This window comes from Mauremys mutica, chromosome 10 (assembly GCF_020497125.1).
Source record: "Mauremys mutica isolate MM-2020 ecotype Southern chromosome 10, ASM2049712v1, whole genome shotgun sequence".
Classification (NCBI taxonomy): domain Eukaryota; kingdom Metazoa; phylum Chordata; order Testudines; family Geoemydidae; genus Mauremys; species Mauremys mutica.
This window is the reverse complement of record NC_059081.1, coordinates 65,979,460-66,001,890: the sequence shown is the minus strand read 5'-3', so window position 1 is coordinate 66,001,890 and position 22,431 is coordinate 65,979,460. Positions and strand designations below refer to the sequence as shown.

At 44.9% G+C, this 22,431-nt stretch overlaps 1 protein-coding gene across 1 annotated transcript in view; it reads left to right on the top strand.

The window, feature by feature from the left end:
• Nucleotides 1-4,788: 4,788 nt before the first annotated feature.
• ERBB4 (erb-b2 receptor tyrosine kinase 4) overlaps nt 4,789-22,431 on the top strand; it is a 981,920-nt gene continuing 964,277 nt past the window's right edge. Inside the window, exon 1 of the mRNA XM_044978382.1 lies at nt 4,789-5,311. Within this exon, the coding sequence (XP_044834317.1) occupies nt 5,230-5,311 (82 nt within the window). The 5' untranslated portion in view covers nt 4,789-5,229. The remainder of the gene's footprint in view (nt 5,312-22,431) is intronic.

Genomic DNA, 22,431 nt, shown 5'->3' with positions numbered 1-22,431 from the left:
TAAGTGACAAACATTTTGCAGCAGAGATGAGCCTTTAGTAGAATACATGTTAGGTGCTGCTTTCTTTTACATCAAAAATAATGTTTGGAGGCTATGATGAATACTTTTGGACTGATGGCTAGAGATTATCCTTGACCATCATTAAAAAGGTGTATTAGGTGAGCTGGGGCTAGGGTCCTCCAGGATTGTCCTGGAGTCTCCAGAATTAAAGATTATTCTTTAATTAAAGATTGGCATGTGATGAAACCTCCAGGAACATGTCAAACCAAAGTTGGCAACCCTATATAGGGCAGAAGACACTCTGCTACAGACACTGTATCACCTAGCTCTTATATAGCTCTTTACATCTTCAGAGCTCAAGGCACTTTACAAAGGAGGTCAGTATCGTAATCCCCATTTTACAAACGGGGAAACTGAGGCACAAAATGGTGAGATGACTTGCCCAAGATCACCCAGCAAGCCAGTGGCAGAGACAGGACTGAACCCAGGTTTCATGAGTCCTAATCTGGTGCCCCTGTCAACTAGATGTATCCTGAAGTGATCATTTAGAAAAGTCAAATTAAGAAGTCTGAAGAAATTACCCTCTCCCCTTCTCTCTAGCTGTTACAGGACCCAACTCAGCTCCCATTTCCTGCAGCACAATCTGAATCGAGCGCAGAGAGGGAATAATAAATTGTTAACAGTCTACATGTCAAACATTTGGCAAGACACAGAGATTCCTTTTACACTCTCACCACCAGGCTGTCTGTAGGCCTGGGACCTAACCTACCCCATAATCAAACAAAATTGTAGTAAATAATATAAGCTCTGACCAGTGAATTTATGCTAACCATCTACACAAACAAAAAGTCATAAATACGCTACAATTTGGCCATAAACAGTAAAATATAAAAGACTTTAGCGGGAAAAAACTTATAGGTGCCAATACATAATTGGTTTCATTTTGTTACCTAGGGGTATTGAGCAATGTAATAGGTTTCATAACTGTTTTTAAAATAGTTAATTTTACCTATATAATGTAAATAAAAAACAAGGCTCTTTAAATATGAACTCCGAACTGCTGTGCAAAAACAAGCTGCAAAGCATCATTCCCCCTGATGTGTAAGGGTACTGGATCCCCAGACAAGTGAATCCCAACTGGCCATGGGGTAAAATTCCACTGTATATGGGAGTGGTAAGCATAATAGCTTGGCTTGGTATATGTATTCTGTGAATTGCTAATAAACAGATGTTTAGAGCAGTGATTCTCAACCGGGGTACATGTACCGCTGGGGCTACCCAGAGGTCTTCCAGGGGGTAGATCAACTCATCTAGATATTTGCCTAGTTTTACAACAGGCTACATAAAAAGCTCTGGCAAAATCAGTACAAACTAAAATTTCATACTAACAATGACTTGTTTATACTGCTCTACATCAATACACTGAAATGTAAGTGCAATATATTTTATAATTATATGGTGAAAATAAGCAGTTTGTCAGTAACAGCATGCTGTGACACTTCTGAATTTTTATTTCTGGTTTTGTAAGCAAGTAGGTTTTAAGTGAGGTGAAACTTGGGAGTACGCAAGACAAATCAGACTCCTGAAAGGGGTACAGTAGTCTGGAAAGGTTGAGAGCCACTGGTTTAGAGCACAGCTGTGTAAGACATTTTCACTGGAAAAAGATCCAGCGGACCCATAAAACCCTAAGCCTCAAAGGAAAGGGATAAGAGCTGGGATTTAATTTGACCAGATTTTGCCCTGAGTCCTGGACGGGTAAGGGTGGGTGCCTTATACCCCAAGCCCACAGAAGCAAAAGGTTGAGGTGCCTAAATTAACCAGGATGTGCCTTAAGGCCTCATAGGGTAAAAGGTGGGGTGCCCTAAATTGTGCGCGTAACAGCCTGAAAAAGTTGTCTGGGAATGGTGGAGTCCATATACTGATATTATGTTCAGCACTTGCTCATTTTCATGCACAGTATAGAAAAGCTGATACTAAAGTCCGTGAAATACTGGGCATATGATACATTGAACTTGTTCTTGTTCCTATTGAAGTCAATGGAAAAATATCACTGAGCTGGATTCGACTCTGTCTGAATGGGCATCAATGTCCTTCATACACCCATGCACTTGCTGTACTGTTAATTTGTTTGCAAAGAGTCTGGATTTAGGGACTGTTAAATGTTGGCTGCTTTGTTCTCTATTGGGTAGTTTAATACCAAGGAACAGTCGCCAGAAAACAGGCTCTGTTCCCTAGGATGGATGCAAGAGGAATCGGACAGATTTTAATTAGAGATGTAGTGAACTGCTCAAAACAATTTACAGTGGTATGTTAGCATTTGCTGTTTTGCTCTGCTGGATACATTTCTGAGCTAGAGCGAGTCGGTAACTATAATCCACTCCAAATAGACATTCTGTTCCATTTTAGGTTCTTGTACTTCTCTCATCACAGGGGTAGAGGAAGCTAGGAATTGTCATGCTGGATCAGACCAGGGTCCATCTAGCCCACTCTCCTGACAGTGGTTGGTAACTGTAGCTGCGTGCCAGTTTACATGTCCGCATAGGTGCTGCTTATTTCTACACTTGTACATCTAGACCATGTTACTAGAATAACCCAATGTGACATAAGCATGTGATCAAAGGTCATCTAACGACAGTGGGAGAAAGGAAATGTGTCAGGAAGTCGCTTCAGAATGACTGCTAGGTGAAAGTATTCAGTGTAGGTAGCTGCCTTGGTCCCAGGATATTAGAAAGTCAAGGTGGGTGAGGTAATATCTTTTATTGGACTGACTTCTGTTGGCTGGCTGACAAGCTTTGCCGAAGACGAGCTCTGTATTACTGAAAAGCTTCTCTCTCTCACCAGCAGAAGTTGGTCCAATAAAAGGTATTACCTCACCCCACCCCTTGTCTCTGCTAGGTGGAAGATGAGTCATTGGACCAATCACATTCATTACTGCCTTTCCAAAAAGTAGAAAACCAGATAAAAGTAAATTGGGGGTAAGTCTGTGTGCAAAAAGCTGTATAGAAAAAAACAGCATTAGCCAGCTCACTAAGATAGTATCTTTATCTGCCTGAATGTTCAACATACTTCAACCTTTTCCTCAGGTTTAGTTAGGAAGCAACAGCCTACTCCCTCCCATTCTCCAATTCCCAGCGGAGGTTGAGTCCACTCCTTCCTCCCAACTCATGACACCCCAATGGCCTGATAAGCATAAGTGCTGCACCCCCACACCTCCCCTTCAAGTCAATGATTGCTGCAAGTGTTTGGCACTGCTTGAGCTCAGGCTTCTTTCCCCAAGCAGTCACCTGTGTGCTGAAGATTACAGGGCCAGGCCAGGGTCACCTGTGCATTAAAGTCTGCTGGTATGCAAAATGCACTGGGTGATTCACAGCCCAGAACCACAAAAGATTTTAGGTTGCAGGAGCAAAAGGCCCAGCAAGGAGGTTGCCTAAAAAGCTACCTGCTGGAGTCTTTATAAATGTGCAGAGAAAGGAATCCAGGGTTTATGGGAGAGCTGTGGTTTGAGAGGAGTCACTGCAGACGTTGAGGGAAGGTGCAGCAGCTGGAGGACAAGTAGAAGGTTTTTTGGGGTGGGAAGGGCTGTCCCAAGTGAGAGACAAGCAGGTTCAAAAGCTTAAATAAGTTCCAAGCAAGTTTCTAACTCATTTTAAAATGCTCCCCTCAGTAATAAACCTCAGGGGCAAAGAGACTCTAGATTACTTGAATTGGCAGCAGCTCCTCGATCCAGAATAGTTCCTGCCTTGCTTCTTTATTAAAAACCCCTTCGGATTATTTTTGGAGCAATCCCATCTGTCGAACTGAGTCATAGGAGCGCCAGACATTTCTTTTCTCTTAAATTATACCACCTGAAAGGGAAACCAGCAAACTGCAGCCTCGCCGACCTGCCACCCCACTGGGCCAGTCAGTGAATCAGCAAACAGTCGCCTGAATAAGTAGCTCGGTGTAGACACAGCGGACCCCCACCCCAGAGGAGAAAGTTCTGCTTCCTTTTAGAGCGGGTGTGTGTGAGATCACGGGCCGCCACCACTTCACTTTTCCTTTCAGTTTGCAACAGGAGCCGCTGCTCAGCCCCGCCAGGACACACTCCTAGCAAAGGGTTGGATTTGGAAAAAGTCCTCTCCACCCCCGCCACAAGCTGCGTTATTTCCACAGGGGCTGGCGCTGCTCCACAGGGCTAACCTCAGGCCAGAAATGGCTGGAGCGAGATTCATTGCAGGCGCCGCTGAATGAGAAGCGCGTTCAATTTGGGTTCGCAGCCCAGCCCCCCTTTAGGGGGGGTAACCCCCCCTACAAATGAGAGTTCAGCCTGCTTTAAAGGGAAGCTTGCCTTTGCACCACAACCCCTTCCCCAGCACAAACAGGTGCAACAGCTGATTGCACGGCGGGGAAAGCAAAGCCCCCCGCGATTGCACGGAGCTGGAAGAAGGAAACAACCCCCCGAAAACCCCAGCGGCGGCACCGCGCTGGATTGCCGCGGGCGGAGCGCGCAGCTGATCAAACACCGTGCCATTAAAAGGCGCCTCTCTCGCCGGCGCAGTGTTGTGTTTACGGCCAGCGGCTGCCTTTGCATTGCTCCATGGTAACCTGCGGGCAGGGATCGCGCCTGGCTGCTGCCCTCCGCCCGTGACAGGTGTTCCCAAGCCGGGCAGCGCCTTTCGGGGCGCAGCGATCGAGGCGAGCCGGTGTAAGCGGGGAGGAGGGGCGGGGCTTGTGCACAGAAGGGGCGGGGCTTGTGCACGGGCGGAGGCGGGGCTTGCTGTGTGTCGCTCCGACCTCCCTGCTCCTGTGTGTATTTTTATTTTTTGGGTGTCTTGTTAATCTCCGCGTAGCAGCCGGGGAAAGGGAGTCAATGGAATTGACGCTCTGAGATCGGAGTATTGCAGCCCCTGGACAAGTGGGAGGAGAAGAAGGGGGGCAGCCAAGTAACCCCCCCCCCCAAGTGAAGTCAGGCGAAGGGGGAGAGAAGAAAGAGAGGAAAGGGAAAAGGAGAGAAACCGGGACTAAGAGGCAGGGAGCCGGCGACTTCTGGGGAACAACTTGTTGCGAACAGATTTGCCAAGTAGGAGTCAGCGTCTCACTCCCCGCCGGGACTGGAGGGAGCAAACGCGCCGCGTCTCGCTCCTGGTCCGCACCGCCGGGCGCCGGGGTCCACGCTCGCAGCCGAGGGGAGATGCCGTTTGGACCATGTAACATCGCTGCCAGGAGTTGAGGCCGCCTTTCCCACGAACCATGAAGCTGGCCGAGCGACTCGTGTGCTGGGTCAGCTGCCTGGTGATCTCCGGGACCCTCCAGCCCGGCGCGGCGCAGGCAGGTGGGTTTGCAAAGCAGAGGCAGCGGGGAGACCTGCCGCCTGGGGTTTGGGATGGTGCGTTTCGTGCAGGGAGACGGCTTGTGTTTGGATTGCGCGTTGGGAGCCGATCCGGTTTTATTTCCCCGGGGTTCTGCCTTGATCCCCCCGTTTGGGTTGAGTTCTGTGCCGCGGTATTTCGCTCTGGTTTTGGCAGCGAGCGTTCGGCTCGGGCCGAGCCTGTTTGCCTGGAGGTGGCGAATCTCTGTATCAAGCGGGGGCCGCTTCGGTGTGTGCTTCGCAGGGGAGACCCCCGCCCCCCGGGGAGCGCGGCCGGGGGCGGAGGGTTGCGCTGGGGTTGGATGCCGGTGTCTCGCTCTGCGCCAGCGGGGGGTCGGGGCAGCTCCCCTTAGCCGGGCACAGCGGGGCGCTCTGCGGGGCGGGCGGCTCTGCCCGGCTGGATCTGCGGCCCCCGAAAGCTGCCGCGTTACTAGCCGGACCCCCCCGCCCCAGTTCTGCATTAATAGCTCGCGCCCTCGCTGCCTGCTTTGGAGCCGAGCGGCGACACGGGCTGGCCACAAACTTCACCCCCCCCCAACATGCTGCTGCTGGCTCTGGGCTCCCGAAGTGCCCGTCAGCGGCGGCTCCTGGCCGCGGTCCCGTCCTAAACTCCCCTCGGCGCCCGGTCCCCTGAGCGGAGGGGGAGCCGCTCCGCTCTCCCCGGTGCAGGGCAGCGGCCAGGCCCTCGCAGGAGAGGGGAGCTGCAGCCCCGCACTCCGAAGTTGCAGCCGCGGGGTGATTGCAAAGCGGAGCGGACTCTGGGGGCTCTGCAAAGGCGAGGTGGGAAAACGCTGCGGGGGGGGGGGTGTTTGCACAGTTTCACCCCCAGCCCAGGACTAGTGTAACGTAGGAACTCGGGTGTCAAGTTCAGGCCTTTCTTGCCTGTAGTATGTCTCTCCCCCCCCATCACAAACAAGTGAAAACGCGCGGATTTAAACACATCCTCCCTCCACCCCCCAGTTAAACACAGTCCAGTTGTACTCGATGGATCTCTGTCAATCCCCTCGCATGCAGGCGCTCTGTGCATCTCCCACGCGGGTCTGCTCCTCCCGACTCTGTCTGTGCACCGTGCTGTACGCACGCATCAGTTAGCTCAGGGGCTGTACCCGCTGGATGCAATCTTCTTTGGGGGGGTTTCCTGCGGCTGCCCTTCCACGGGGGGCTGCTTATGCGTGCTGAGCCCTTCCCGAGCAGCCGAGGCTGACCTGTAGGCTGAGCGGATCGGAGTTTCGGGGAGGCAACCTACAGGGTTTTCCCTCTGCTTCAGCTGTTGGTGCCCAGCGCGGTTCGGTCTTCACCCAGCTGTTGGGGTCCCACTCGCTGTAAAAGCCCTTGTCAGAATTCCTCTCTAAGGAATTGAATCCCAATTAGTTCTGCGGCTCTCCTCTCGATGTAGGACATCTCTGTATTTTGTATGGTCAGAATCACAAGTGAAGCCATTGGCGTGCTTAGGGTTTGAGGAGTGTGTGCTCCACAATACTGGGTGAGCCAAAAAGCCCGGCTCGAGTTTTTAAAACGCAAAGTGAGCCCGATAGGCGACGAGGAGGAGGGAAAGCTATTTGGTGGGTTTCTTTTCATTGAAAGACGCGTGATTCTGCGAAATTGCAACTGTTCTGCGTGGAAGAGGGAGGGAGGGAGAGCCCTTTAATTTTGAACCAACCTCATAAAAGCAAGTTATTTGTCTGTTCTCTGTGTGCGGGAGGGATTCTTCCCGAGTACCTACATATTGAGCTTCCCCCAGTCAGTAGCAGTTTGGAGGAGTTTGTTTTGGTCCAAATGAGAAATTAAGTGCGGATAAGTAAACTAAGCTGCCAGAGGGCGACAAGATGTTGAGTGAATTGCTTTTAGATGAAACAAATTAAGGAAACGAGGGGAGACAATCTGCTTCTCGCATTATTAGACACGCTTGGAGTTCAGGGGAAAGTGGCATATTTTTGAAATGCTAATTTCTTAAGAAGCAGAAGGAATGCACCTTATTTACTGGTCTATGTGAATAGAATAGAAATATTGATTTTCTCCCCCCCTCCCCAGTACAAATCATTAGGGCTTGTGGTTCTAGCTCTCTTCAAAGAAACCCGAAGAAAGAGTTGTAACTGTTTCCTTTAAAATTACTGGTTGACCCATAGATGCAGCCCTTCAAGATATTTGAAGATGTCCCAGGACATCCCCAGGGACAGTACGTTACAGTATCATTTATGTTTCAGATGCCAGTGTTATATCCTGCAGCAGAACAATTCCTGTGAAGTAACTTGCATTGTTGTGCATGCGTGATTAACCAAAAAAAAAAAAGTGTTAGTATATATTTCATTTATTTTGCAGAAGGGAAACACAAACACACCTAGGTTGCCTCCTGGACAAATGCAAGCAGTAATTCCAGGTCCACAAACAATGTGTTACACTGTTTAACTTAGGTCTATTCCTGAGACACATAAGTAAGGTTTCCCCATATATTTTGAGGTGTTTCCAAATATTGCCAAGTTGGATTCCTATTTACATCTACAATAAACTGGCTAATGATATTGAAAGTTTAAAACAAAAACCTAAATGTACAGTTCCCTTCACTGTAACTACATGTTTATGAAAAATGCATTGTGTAAAATTTCCTTCAACTCCTTTCATGGTGCTCGAAGTTTTCATGTGTTCAGGCAGTTAGGAATCAAATGCTTGCTCAGTTTTTAAAGTTGTTTGGAATCCCTGGACAGAATAATGCTGCTTAGATCTCCTGACAAATATTGCGTTTGTATACTGACCTAATGATAGCAATGTAATGTGATTTTTGTTGGATATATTTTCTAGAGGACAGTTGCTTTAAGTTAAACATTAAAAAGAGGGTGTAAAATCATTCACATTTCCTTTTTGTTTTAAATAATGGGGAGATGAAGAAGTTTGACCAGTGACTGGTGCATTCACACATTCTTGACTTGGTCTGTATTCCTATTTTTATGTAACTGAGATCAGAGCTATGTTGAAAAAGAACTGAAATGTTTTCTGTTGCTTTCATAATGATGTACCCTTTTATATTCATATTTTGGTTTTAGTTAAATGCTGCTTTTTCTGCACATGGTCATTTCTTTAACAGTTTGATTGTCCTATTTGATTTTGTTTTGTTTGTTTCCCTCTTAGATTTTCCCTTGCCATGTTTTTGATTGGTTAATACCAGTAAATGAATTATTCTATTTCTTATTTCACAAGCCTTTATTCTTTATTATTCTTAGCAGAGAGCTGATTTATTATTCCTTCTGAGTTTCTTCTTTTCCTCATTCTTTTCTTCTTCCTGCATAGTATCCCCCCTCCCTTTATATTTATCCTTTTTTTTCTATTTCATACTACTTTTCTTACTCACTTCTTTTGCTTCCTTGCTCTTTCTTCCCTAGCAACCTTCCACTTTGGCACTGCTGGAGCTCCTTGAGTCACTTTCCATCCCTCCTTTCTGATAAATCTGATATGGCTGGCTGGCCGGCCAGTCACAAAGTCATTCCCTTGCCTATATTTATTCCTGAGAGAAAATAAAAAGGCATTGATCCAGGGTCACTTGCATATCCTCAAAGCGCTGACTCCCAAGGCCAAATCTCGACTTCCAGCAAGCCTCACATCTCTCTTGGATAAAATGCTTTACTCCCCATGCCACACAAGAAGAAAAATGTTTTTAAATAGGAGCGGAAGGAAGGAACGGTTTTAATTCTAAGCATTTATTGAGCCGTGATTGACGCATTCTGCTTGGCACCCTCTGAATTAGCATGTCAGGTTGTACAGGTGTGCTTTGGTTTGTAAGTAGTGAGGGCCTGATTGGGGGTGGGGGGAAGGGGGGAGAGGGGCAGCTCCGACTGATTTCAATGGGCTTTGGATCAGGCCCTAAATATTTTCTTTATTTTGAGCAGGTCACTGAGATGCCTGCACCTTCATTTCTATGGGTGAGGGAAGTAGCAAGAGCTGTTAATTTCATTATCTTGCTTCCCTTGGCTGGTAAGTTTAAAAAAAAAAAAAAAACAAGTTAGCGTGTACACCCCTTGTTTGTTTGTATACTATTGGCAGTGCACAGTCTTTGTAGTTTAAATTGGGTCCCATGATCAAAATACCTTGTGCTATTACTTGGAAACAGGTCAGTCCTTGCTCAATTAGCAAATTGCCAATACACAGACTCCTTTTTCTGATCTCCAGTACTGCAGAAGTGTTAAATAATTGCAGCCAAATTAACTGTTGTGCTATGTGAAGTGTCCAGTTGCGCTGTGAAATGAATTGTGCTTTAAATATTTTTCCACTGTCTTCTTCCGGATGAGCCTATTCAGTCTGATGTGCCACATCGTCTTTATGCTCAAGTCAAAGCTCTTCTCTGGGTCACGTCAGATGGGCCCTCTTTTGAAAGCTGCATCGTGCCTCATCTCCAGCCGCTGTCTTTGATGCTTGGCCTCTTTGTTGCAATGCAATGGATATTCGGGAGTTGAGCCCCACATGCCTTTGAAAAGATTTATAAAATAAATATTAACTAGAAATTTCAGCATCCAGTTGGGGATGATGGAGGCAGGCCCTGAGAAAATGAAATCCACTTAGTGGGCAATATTATATTCTCTTGCCGCAGCTCACTTGTTCAGCGTCAGAGGAATAGTTTCCCATTATGTTCTCCAACTGCAGGCTAACCCAAAGTTTTGCAGGCCTTACTCAGGTAAAACTCCACTGTGTGTCAGCTGGAGTTCTGACCCCAGGATTGGGCATCTAGGGCCGGTATGGGGATTAGAAGGCAGGCAGACTGTGCTGCTTCCCTTTGTGGGCTGGTGGGGGCAGTTTTGTCTCGAGCACAGGGTAAGACAGTCAACGTGTATTCCCATTGCAATGGCCCTGGTGGGCAGTTGCAGGAATGCAGAATTTCTGATGTAACAAGACCCCGGGTCAGGCCCCTTTCCTCATGCAGCCTGCCCCCAAATTTACCCTGTATTGTGAATAGCTGCGGCAGATCTGGCACGGAGGTGGCTCTGGGCCTGGGGCAGATATTCTTGTGGCAGATGAGAGCTGCAGAGCAACAGTGAAACAGGTATTTATGCTCTGCATCCCTGAAATCGACAGAGAGTTGTTTATACAGAGGGCCAGATTCTACTCTTAATTATACCTGCAGAACCCAACAGACAGAACCGGGGCTGTCTGGTTTTAAAAGAGGACAGAATGTGATCATGTGCACTGTATGCAGTGCTGAGAGCTGCATTTATAATAAAGCACATGAGGCTACGATATAATATTGAAGATCTGGCTTAAATGCGTGCAAGTAAGCAAAATCCGAATCGGCATTAACAATTCAGACAGCTATTCCTTGACTCATATCATTCTTTAATAAAGAGAAGGAAAAAAGTCACAAGTTAAGGTTGTAAGGGCAAATTCAAGTCTGCTGTAAGTGTAAACAGCTCCACTGAAATCAATAACACCGCACTGGCTTACACCAGGGTTGAATTTGTCCTCAAGAGCCATTTAAGAATCCTGAGTTGTTCTTAAAAGTGGCTTTAATTTTCTTGTTACTGTGGGAATTAACCAGAACCTTCACTTAATCTAAATGCTTTTTCTGTGGTTTGATGCTCATGGGTTTATAGGGGAAGGTAGAAATTGTAAAATATTCAACTGCTCCATTAAAAATAATAGGAAATCAAACCACAGAAAATCTGTTTACGATGTACATGTGAATTAATGTGCAACACACACACGTGAGACAGACATTCTTGTAGAAAAAGCTTTATTAGAAGATGGTTACCATTAGAAAGCATGTAAATATCTACAGCTAACCTCCAGCTGCAAATATTGATACCTCTGTATTCTACACATCAGAAAACTGCTTTTTCCAACAGCCAGTTCCATTAGTTTCTTGCTGTTCTGGGCATCTGCAGGTGGCAGCAGCCCCCAGGCCCTCCTTTTAAATTGAGATGCCCCTAATTTCCTTCTTGGACAGGGTTACTGGCCTAGTGGCATGGGGGCAAGCTGTAGACGGAATCTATCTTGATTTTTAGTCAAGCGTTTTGACGCAGTTCCACATGGCAGTCTCATAAGCAAACTAGAGAAATGTGATTTAGATGAAAATGCTCTAAGGTGGGTGCACAACTGGTTGAATGATCTTACTCAAAGAGTAGTTCTGAGTAGTTCGCTGTCAGACTGGGAGGGCGTATCTAGTAGGTTCCCACCAGGGTCAGTCCTGGGTCCGGAACTAGTCAATATTGTCATTAATGACTTGGCTAATAGAGTGGAGAGCATGCTTACAAAATTTGTGGATGACACCAAGCTGGGAGGGGTTGCAAGCACCTTGGAGGACAGGATTAGAATTCAAAATGACCTTGACAAATTGGAAAATTGGTCTGAAATCAACAAGATGAAATTCAATAAGGACAAGTACAAAGAACTACACAGCTACAAAATGGGGAATAACTGGCAGAAAATGACCTGGAGGTCATAGTTAAGTTTGGAAGGATTAGATTTTTATTGGTAGATATAGATTTCATCAGAGAGAGTCAATAATAGAAATTCACAGAGTGGCAAAGTGAGGCAAATGCTGCTTGAGAACTTACAAGAATTTGATTTAAGGATACTCACTTTGTATATTTTGATATAAACTGTCAACATCACATGCTTTAATGGTTATAAAGCTTTAACTTTTTGAATCTCAACGTCTATAGTCATTACATAAGTATGACCCATTCCCATGCTTTTGTGCAACTGTGAACATTTAAATCAATGTTTTTAAGCATTTTTTTTAAAAACATTGACATTATCCATAGAAGTTATAAAAGTATTGAAATCAAATTCTGCCAAGACTAATTATAGTGGAAAAAATTGAATACGAGTCAACAATATGATGCAGTTGCAAAAAAGGCGAATACCGTTCTGGGGTGTATTAACAGCGGTGTTGTGTAAGACATAGGAGGTAATAGTGTTGCTCTATTTGTCACTGGTGAGGCTTTAGCTGGAGTACTGTGTCCAGTCCTGGACACCACAGTTTAAAAAAGATGGGGACAAATTGGAGGGAGTGTAGAGGACAGCAATAAAAAATGATGTACAAAGAAAGGTTAAAAAACCAACAACCTGGGCATGTTGAATTTTGAGACACTAAGACTGAGGGGAATCTGATAACAATCTTCAAATATGTAAAGGGCTATTATAAAGAGGATGGTGATCAATTGTTCTCTGTCTACTGAAGGAAGGACAAGAAATAATGGACTTAATCTGCAGCAAGGGAGATTTAGGTTAGATAGAAAAAAATTTCTAACTATAAGGATTGTTAAACTCTGAAATAAGCTTCCAAGGGAGGTTATGGAATCCCCATCACCGGAGGTTTATTGAGACCAGGCTGGACAAACACCTGTCAGGGATGGTTTAGGTTTACTTGGTCCTGCCTCTGTTCATGGGGCTACACTAGATGACCTCGAGGTCCCTTCCAGCCCTATGTTTCGATGATTCTAATGCATGCAAGGGCTATGGAGATGTAATTACAGACTTCCTCTGAGGTCACATGAGATGATGCACATCTCTCTCCTGGTTCTGCGCACTTTTCTCCATGGTCAGCCTGCTCCCCATGCTTGAATCTTGCCCCATGAATAGTTCTGTGATGCCCAAGAAAAAAGCGGGTGCTGCTGCGAAAGTGACTAAAGCCCCTTTTCATGCAGGAGGGATGACTAGACCAAGGAATGGAGAGTCCCTTTTTGTTAATAAAGTGGGTTGTTGGCTTAGAGCTGTGACTGTCATTTGGGGTGCAAGAGATCCCGAGTTCAAACTCTGCACTGACCCTTGGAGTGAAAGTAAAAGTTATATAAACAGCTTTGGTGAAATCCTGATCCCTTTTGGCAAAATCTCATTGACTTCAGTAGGGTCCAGGTGTGTTAATACAGCCAAATGCGAGGTCATACATGTAGGAACAAAGATTGTAGGCCACACTTTGGGGGAAGAGGGGGAGGATGGAAATTATACTGGAAAACACTGACTCTGAAAAGGGCGTAGGGGTCACGGTGGGTAATCAACTAAAAGTGAGCTCCCAAAGCAATGCTGTGGCTAAGAAGGCTACCATGATTCTTGGATATATGAGCAGGAGACCATTGAGGAATGAGGAGGTGATGCTTCTTTTCTCTTTAGCATTGGTGAGCCCATTACTGGAATATGGTGTCCAGTTCTGGTGTCAAGACTTCTAAAAGGATGTTGGAGAAACTGGAAAAGCTTCAGAGAAGAGCTTCAAGAACAGTTTGTGGTCTAGAAAACCTGCCTGACAGTGAGAGATGTAAGAGGCTCCATTTACTTAGCTATCCAAGAGATGACTTGATCTGGTTGGTAAGTGCCTAGAATGGGAGAGGACTCTTTAACCTAGCAAACAAAGTCATAACGAGATCTGATAGCTAGGAGCTGAAGCTAGACAAATCCAACTGGAAATAAGGTGCACAGTGTGGGTAATTAACCATTGGAACAACTTACCAAAGGAAAATGTGGTTGCTCTGTCACTTGAAATCTTTAAATCAAGATGAGGTGTTTTTCTAAAACATATGCTTCAGTCTAATCTGAAATTATGGCCTGTGTTACACAGGAGGTTAGATTAGATGATCATAATGGTCTATTAAAATCTATGGGGTACAATTAGGCGTTTTGTTTTTATGGGAATTCAAAATAATTCTCGTAATGCATGACTGTTGACATGGTCATATATTGTGGTTCCTTTGGAGCTTTTAGTGTGTATTGTATAAATATGGGTTTAAGATTGTATAAACATATATTTATGTCTTAAGTATACAGAATGATTTATTGCAGGGCCAACTGGCAGAGGGCATGCCATAGCACAACTCATTGTCGGGTCTGACATACTCCCCTTTCAGGTAGAGAATATGGCCCTAATGTCATGTAAAGCAGTGGTTCTCAAACTAGGGCTGACGCTTGTTCAGGGAAAGCCCTTGGCAGGCCAAGCCAGTTTGTTTACCTGCTGCGTCCTCAGGTTCAGCCGATCGTGACTCCCACTGGCTGCGGTTTGCCGCTCCAGGCTAGTGGGGGCTGCGGGAAGCGGTGCAGGCTGAGGGACGTGCTGGCGGCCCTTCCCACAGCCCCCATTGGCCCCGAGCGGTGAACTGCAGCCAGTGGGAGCCACAATCAGCCGAACCTGTGGATGTGGCGGGTAAACAAACTGGCCCGGCCCGCCAGGGGGCTTACCCTGAACAAGCGGCAGCCCTAGTTTGAGAACCACTGATGTAAGGTATCGTCTGTAACCTGGCGACATGCTGTCTGTCACAGAAGTGAGCCCTCAGCTAAATTAACAGATTGGTGCTGTGTACTGTCTCTTTAAAGGAGCAGCGAACTTACTAGAGTTCTGTGAGTGCTACAGGTAGAAGGATTGGATGCTACAGGGCAGACGGTTTTGGGAAAACTTGAGACTTGGAAGGTATTGGTGCTACCTTGTGAGGAGTAGCCAGACTGGTGAAAGCCAAGGTGAAACTATTATGCTGTAAACAGGCTGCTGGGGTCAAACCAAAGCTGAACAACCCAGAGACACCCAAGTTAGCAGGGTAAGTGGGGACTTAACCCTTTGCTGGTCTGGGTTGAACCCCAAAGCGTCTGTGTGATAGAGCACAACTCTAAGATCAGTTACACTACATTGGCCTGTACGTCTGTGAAGGCTGTTGCTGGGGTCTGTACATTTGAATTTTTGTATGTTAATATTTTTAGGAACAAAATGTATCAATTTGTAGGATAGGAGAACAATTATGTAAGTGATCTTAACTGATCCTTTTTTTTTGTTTTAATGGTAGTGCCATAGTTAACGTATAGTTACATCAGCACCCTTAACTCTTTCTTTTGGTTCGGGGATGTACATATATAAATATAGCACGTACTTGGCGGTGGAGTCCATGTGATTCGTTGTAGAGTCATGTGATAAATGGAATGTTTAATGCATCTTTGACAGCCTCATTTCTACAGCGTCCACTGCCTCATGTCTGCCAGGACTATTCCTAATGTTCCAAGCCTCTGAACGGCTTCAGACAGCTGCCAATTTTTTTTTTCAGCCTGCTGGAGAAATGCTTCCTCCTTTCCCTGAATTACACAGATATAAGGTGGAAAATGGGCAATATTCAGTCCTGCATCAGGAGTAGGATTAGACTCTAATATCCTGGGATCCATTAGGAATAGAAATAGGACCTACCTACAAGTAGAAAATCAGTGATATACAGCTTTTGCTTCTGTCTTTAGTACCCTGTGATGTCAGACCTTTTCTTACCAGAAATGGGAGAATTGCAGTGGACACAGCTGGAAGATTTGCATGTTATCAAACCTTTAAAAATGTGACATTAATATGCAAAGAAAAGGTCTTTTAGGTAAATTTCAGGAGTTTCTAAAATGTAATAATTATAATTTTCCTCTGAGTCCTGTGCGGTTAGACGTGCAGTAACTAAGGCTATAATAATGATATAAAGGTCTGAAATTGTACTGGTAATTTGTTTTTAAAAACTCCTAGCTATTTGTAATGATGTGTGGGTTTTTTTGGTTTGTTTGGTAACTTGTGCTATATGCCTGCAGAGTATGTGGTCTATTGCACATTTTTGTTGGCTGTTGCTTGTAATGCAGCCATGCTAGAGTCACGTGGATAGAACTTTCATACCACACCTCACCAGCACATAGTCTGTATATACAACCTACGTACCCACAGGCTTCTCCCTTTCTACTAAAGCCACGTCTCGCGCAACGGGCACAAAATGAAGATGTGTGATGTAGATCTCTCCAGGGCACTGTTCTACAGACAGCTGTACATATGTGTAGCTTCATCTTGCAACAGCACCATGGCATGTGTGGTCCAGTGCGTAGAGGTTTTTCTTGCTGTCAAAAGCCTGTTTCTCTCATGGCAGGATCAGATCCTAAGGTTGAAAACACACTCTGTCTCTGGTCTCTAAAGTGTATTTTGTAACATGCCTTTTGTGATTTATGACCTGTTGGGTAAACTCTTCTTACGTCACTAGGTCCAGTGGCTCAGAAAAAGCCATTGAAACTTTTGCTGTCTATCCTATTGTACGGTGATGTTATGTACCATACACTTTGGTGCAAATCCTGCAATCTCTGACATAGCCACATAAGGCTGCATATGAACGTGAATCACCTCATTGCTATTGCTGGGTTCAGAGACCCCACAACACTATTCTATCATGCTGCAAAGCTCTCTTTGCAGGAAAGTGGAAGCATAGGTGTTGTCTAAAGCAGAGACACACATATATATGAAAATAGTTAATAGATAAAGTGTCAGTAGATGGCGCTTTGGAATGTTCAGCCTTGTTCCTGGGTTTTGTAGGACCAGTAAACGTCTTATGTGAAGCTCTTTACATTCAGCTGTTAGTGTTTTTACTTCTTTACTACTTCTTTGTTGTGACTGACCAGAGGCACAGTGTCACCTCAGCAATGGCTGTGAGCAACATTCCACTGCAGCTCTTAAAAGCCCTAGCCTGTGGTTACATTCATAACCAGGATCCACTGCATCCGCTCTTCTTTCCCATACTGCGCCGGAGTAGCAGTCCTGAGCTCTGCTTACAGATAGGGGTGAAGAGAAGTGTCCCTTTGCCCTGTTGTCATTGTGTGTTTCTTGCAATCAAATCCCTTGTTGTCAGCCTTTGCTCACGAGGCTACACTTTCTCTAGCACTCTAGAGGCTGAACATTTTTAGGATGCTACTGCTGTTGAGTGCTGCACATCCCAAATTACTTTTAAAATTTCATGTCAGTTTTCTGGAATGCACCAAGTAATTAGACGAAACAGTAGACTAACTGCCTGATAGATGTGTATTAAGAAATTAAGATGTCTAATTTTTTTTCAAGTAACCAAGGCAAACAAAGGCGGATGTTTATAAAGGCATGGAAAAAAGTCTTGTTGTCAAAAGACCCTTTATACCCAGTTTTGTTTGATATTAAATTAGTAGTTTTTTAAATAAATGAATTGGAAAACTGTAGAACTTTGGGAAATATTGACACAAGTTTAACTCCAGCTTCACAGATGGTGACAGACGCTGCTTCCATTGAACAGTCAATAGAAGGACACTGGGCACAGTTTTTAAAAGTGCCCAAGGGTACGTCTCGTCCGCAATAAAAGACCTGCGGAACAGCTGTAGCTGGGCCTGGGTCAGCTGACTCGGCTCAAGCTACAGGGCTGTAAAATTGCTGTGTAGATGTTTGGACTAGGGCTGGATCCCGGGCCATGAATGAGGAGGGTCTCTGAGCCCGGTCTGCAGCCTGAGCCTGAACGTCTACACTGCTGTTTGCGCCCCACAATGAGAGAGAAGCATGTGCCTGAGTACTTTTGCTAAATTGGGACCTCTGTGAGGTACCGAGTGTTCTCCACCCCCACTGAAAGCAATGGGAGCGAAGTGTGCTCGCAGCCTCATCAGAAGCATCCCGCACCTGTGGGATTGGGTCTTTGGAGCACCCAGTGTGAAGAATCATGGGAATACTTTACTTGAGTTCATTTAAATAATACTGAAATATTGAACATTTTTAAACCTAAAAGTTTAGGAAGTCCAATAACATAACAATAGCTAGACAAAATGATCAACATTTGTAAGTTATTCTTTTCCATTAGATCCTTTTCACTCTGCTTGAATATCCTGGTATACAGACTGGTGTGTGTATCAATTGAATTTTGGCAACCACTCAACTACTTGTTTAACATTTTTGACCCATGAAAGCTAAGTTAGAATGTGGGTATTTTTATTCTATATCTTTGACAATAAAGAAATAAAAGGTACACATCTAAATTAAAATGGTTGTTGCCTGAGGATCTGTGGTAATGTTTAGAGTTTAGTGTTGTATAATTTTATATAAAAGTTTTTACTAAAAAAGAAAAAAAGCTCATGTATTTCAAGAGAGATTTCTCTAGTGTGTAAAAATATCAGTGGAGTAGCTAACTTTTTTTTCCCAGTTGTTGTTAAGTTCAAATTTAGCAACCATTGTCCTTGCTGATATATCAAGTGCTCTAAAAATGTGCTCCCCATTAACTGGGAGAGTGAAGTGGTTGGTAGATATAATTCTTTAGTGGCTATTAAAGTGCGGGACACGAATACTGATTGTGCAAAAAGCTGTATATAAAGAAGACAAAATAACACATGTAACTGTTTTTTTGTTTGTTTTTGAAAGATACTTCTATTATTTTTTCTGTATGTACTGTACTGATTGTTGCCTGAATTAGCACGCCATGAGCAGAGGAACCTGATACACAAACAGAATGGCATGCAGCTAATTTTGTTTAGCAAATTGAGATCTGATCCCTGCTATTTCACGCCCTCTGCAAGCTGACTCAGTCACTCGTTCCAGTGTATGGATGAAATCTATATGGGTGATCTCTGTTATGGTGGCATAACTTTGGAATCACTCCATTGAAGTCAGTGGAGTTAACAGAAACAGTTGAGTTAATATTTTTATATAAATAGCAAGTAGTGTAATCAGTTTGTTTCTCTCCTCTTGTCGTCTCTTGGAGAGAGAGCTTGTCTTTTGAGAAGACTCTTCATAGAAGTGAGTTGGGTTACTTGAAGTTTATATTGGGGTTACTTATGGTAGAATTTGGCTTCTGGTTCTTGCAGTTTGAAACTTTCTTTTAAAACATATACCTCTTAGATAATACAGAGCTCACAGAGAAAGTCATACCAGCATTTCAGAGCCATGATATCATCAGAGAACTATATTTCACACTGGGAAGATCATATCTGTGAAATATGACTTTGTTAAAGCCCAAGAAAAGTTCATAACTTTTATAGCATTTTAATTGTTTTAGTGCTGCCTAACATACCAAGGACATGGACTAAGTTGTACATCTAGTGCTGCCTCATGTACCATAATGAAATTCTGTATTAATAATGCAGTGCACACCTTCCAGGTTCTAGTGACATCACTAACATCTCTTGTAGTACTTTGCACTTACATGACTTGATCCTATCGATTTCAATGGGATCAGACCTGTACCATGGAGTGCTTTCTGTCCTAAGATCTCAGTGTGCTGTTTCAACCTTGATGTGGTAGAACCCAGTGGTTCTCCACCCATGGCCCAATTAGGGTGACCAGATAGCAAGGGACGGGGTGATGAGTAATAGGCCCACTATGTAAGACAAAGCCCTGCATATTGGGACATCTGGTCACCGTAGGCCCAATCAGCACATAGCTGCGGCCCATGTGACTTCCTCAGGGCCATACGTGTAGTATACATATTGTGAGGTTGCAGCACAGATAACACAGAGAGAGACGTATATGCGGCCCAGAATGGTAAGTAGGTTAAGAGCCATTGGTATAACTGCTTAATAATCATTTTATTTTATTTAGTATTTGTATTCTGTTGGTGCCTAAAGAGAACAATAAGGGATTAGGGCTGCATTTTAGTAACATGTTAGTAACAAAAAGATGGTTCCCTGTGCCAAAGAGTTTATAATCTACATAAGCAATAGCTGTATTCCTATTTTACCAAAGACTCTCAGACTTATGCAGTGTTGCCAGGTATAACTATTTTTATCCCCAATTCTGTGGAATCTTAAATCTCCAAGTCCTGGAGTCAAGTGATTACCTGAGAGTCTCAGCGTTTTAATTAAAGAAAAATGCAAGTTTCTGGCTTTCTTGGTTGCAGAGAAAAGCTAAAAAAGGCTAAAAAATCAGAAGGCAAATGATAATCCTAGAATGATTTTTTTTAAAGTGTTAATTCTCATGATTTTGGGGGGGAGGGGGGGGGGCTGACTCATGAATGCTTGGGAGATACTGTTTGTCTCCACTGCTATGATTTAATTGCATGGCCACCCTTCCTCTCACCAGGTTTGCTGTGCAAGTTGCCACACATCATCACAATCACAATGGAGACTGCAGATGGATGAAGAGTGAAATCCTGGTCCCATTGATATCACTGTTAAACCTTCCTTTGGCTTCACTTTGGCCTAGATGATTGCACTAAAGGTGCTCTTATGAGATGCTCAGATATTTCTGAATCCCCAAGATATGGTGTTCCACAACTTTTTGTTGTTGTTGTTTTTCCTAATCTCAGATCTGTTTGAAGATTAATAAAAGCTAAGAAAAACACTAGAAGTAACTATCATGTTCCAGGAAAGACCAAGTTTCCTGGCTGTGGAGCCTCTCTCTGAGGTTGGATTCACCCACAGTACCTACAGGTTGGATATCTGGCTTTCGGGGAAATTCTCTGGCCTGTGTCACACAGAACGTCAGACTAGATGATCACAATGGTCCCTTCTGGCCTTAGACTCTATACATCTTTTGGAAGCCCATTCCTAACTGCAGATTTTCCGTGCACCTCCACCAGACCAGAGAGGTCTAATGGGTGGCTGTTACCTGGATATAACATGAGAAGTTCTGTAATGTGTATGTTCACGAAGATCTCTTGGTCCAGTGAGGTTGTGTCCATGTGGGAATATGGAATTGTGACTGTGAATACAGGTGTAGCAATGATATCCAGCATTTGTGGAGGGTTCCAACCTATCTGGCCCTTGCACATCCTTTCTGACACATGGATGATGTAGTGGATACCGTCCTGAGGCAGAAAAGTTTGAATAGTCTACTATAGGGCTCCTATAGAGTCCACTTGTCTGCTGGAGACAAACTAAGGCTTTGGCTGGTTTCTCATGAGCCCTGGTGGTGACATGACCAATCTTTCAACACCTTCCAGAGCTGGGTCCTTGATCAGCTAACTCTCAATGTGCGTACTCCCAGTGTGCGCAAGTAGGTCATGGCTTCTGCCAAGCACTTCACAAAACTGCACACAGCCAATGCCCGTCCAAAAGGCAGGAGATGAAACTGGTTGTGTTACCCTGTGACAAACCTCAAGAACCAGAATTATCTTAGAAGTATTCCAGGGTGCACATAAGCACTTCAGGATCCAGAGCGTAGAGCCTGCTTACCCCTGTGGAGTAGACGCACCCAGGGTAACCATCTTTCACTTTTCTATAACCAGTTACAGATTCAGCTCTCTCAGATCCCAGCTGGGCTGGAGCCCTCCCTGTTTTTTGATGGAGGGAGTGTCTGGAATAAAACCCCTTCCAGTTTTCACTTGGTGGCACAGGCGTTAAGGCTCACAGTGTCAGGAGGGATTGGGCTTTCTGCAGCATCTCTTCTTTATACTGAGGAGGGAATATTCTCATGAGACTGAGAGCACACGTGATCTCGGAGGCTCACCAAACAAAGTATCTGAGGTGAGCGGTGGCCAATGAAGTAAACGGATCCCATTCTCTCAGGTCTGTGTCTTGTCCCTTAGATCCCCATTTCAAAGGAAGGAAAAAAGGCTCTCCGTCAAAAGCTGGCTTTCCCATCGACCAGATTCGAGGAAGCTGAGTCACCCCACTGCACAAGGCCCTCTGTCTCAATGGTATCAGAAGCTAAAGGGTCCTAAGCTCCCAGGCTGCAAGCACCAGGAACTAAAAGGTTCTTGAAAGTTAGCAAGCAAGCTAAATCCTCTGCAGTGGCCAGTAGCTTCTGAGCCCAAAGGTGGATTGTGCAACACTGGCAAAAAGAGAACCGGTGTTGGAGTGCAGATAAAGAGGTGCCAAAGTCTAGTGACTCCTGAACCTTAAAGCAAGTACTGATGTGACGAGCAAAAGCAAGTACGAAAGCGCTAAGGAAAACAGTCACTGAAGCATTGACCGAAAAACTTCATAGAATGTCAGGGTTGGAAGGGACCCTCAGGAGATTATCTAGTCCAACCCCCTGCTTAAAGCAGGCCCAATCCCCAGACAGATTTTTGCCCCAGATCCCTAAATGGCCCCCTCAAAGATTGAGCTCACAACCCTGGGTTTAGCAGGCTAATGCTCAAACCACTGAGCAATCCCCCGCCCCCAACCAGGCATCAAAGCCCTGCAGAAATGTGCTAAGTGCCTAGGACAAAGGCCTCAAAATTTAGCAGCTCTGCTGGACTGGACTCGAAGGTATAATTGCCAGCCACAGCCAAGGGGGACCAGACTGGAATTTCTGGAACAGCATTTATATTGGTGAACAATGACCCCTAAGGGACATGGCTCGTGCTCTGTCTTGCTACTGGTGCCCGCGAGGGGCAAAAGATCTTCAGAGTTTGGGGAGTTCTGCACTTGTATCGTAAAGCAGCTAAAACCCATGGTTGGGAATGAAGAAGAGCGAG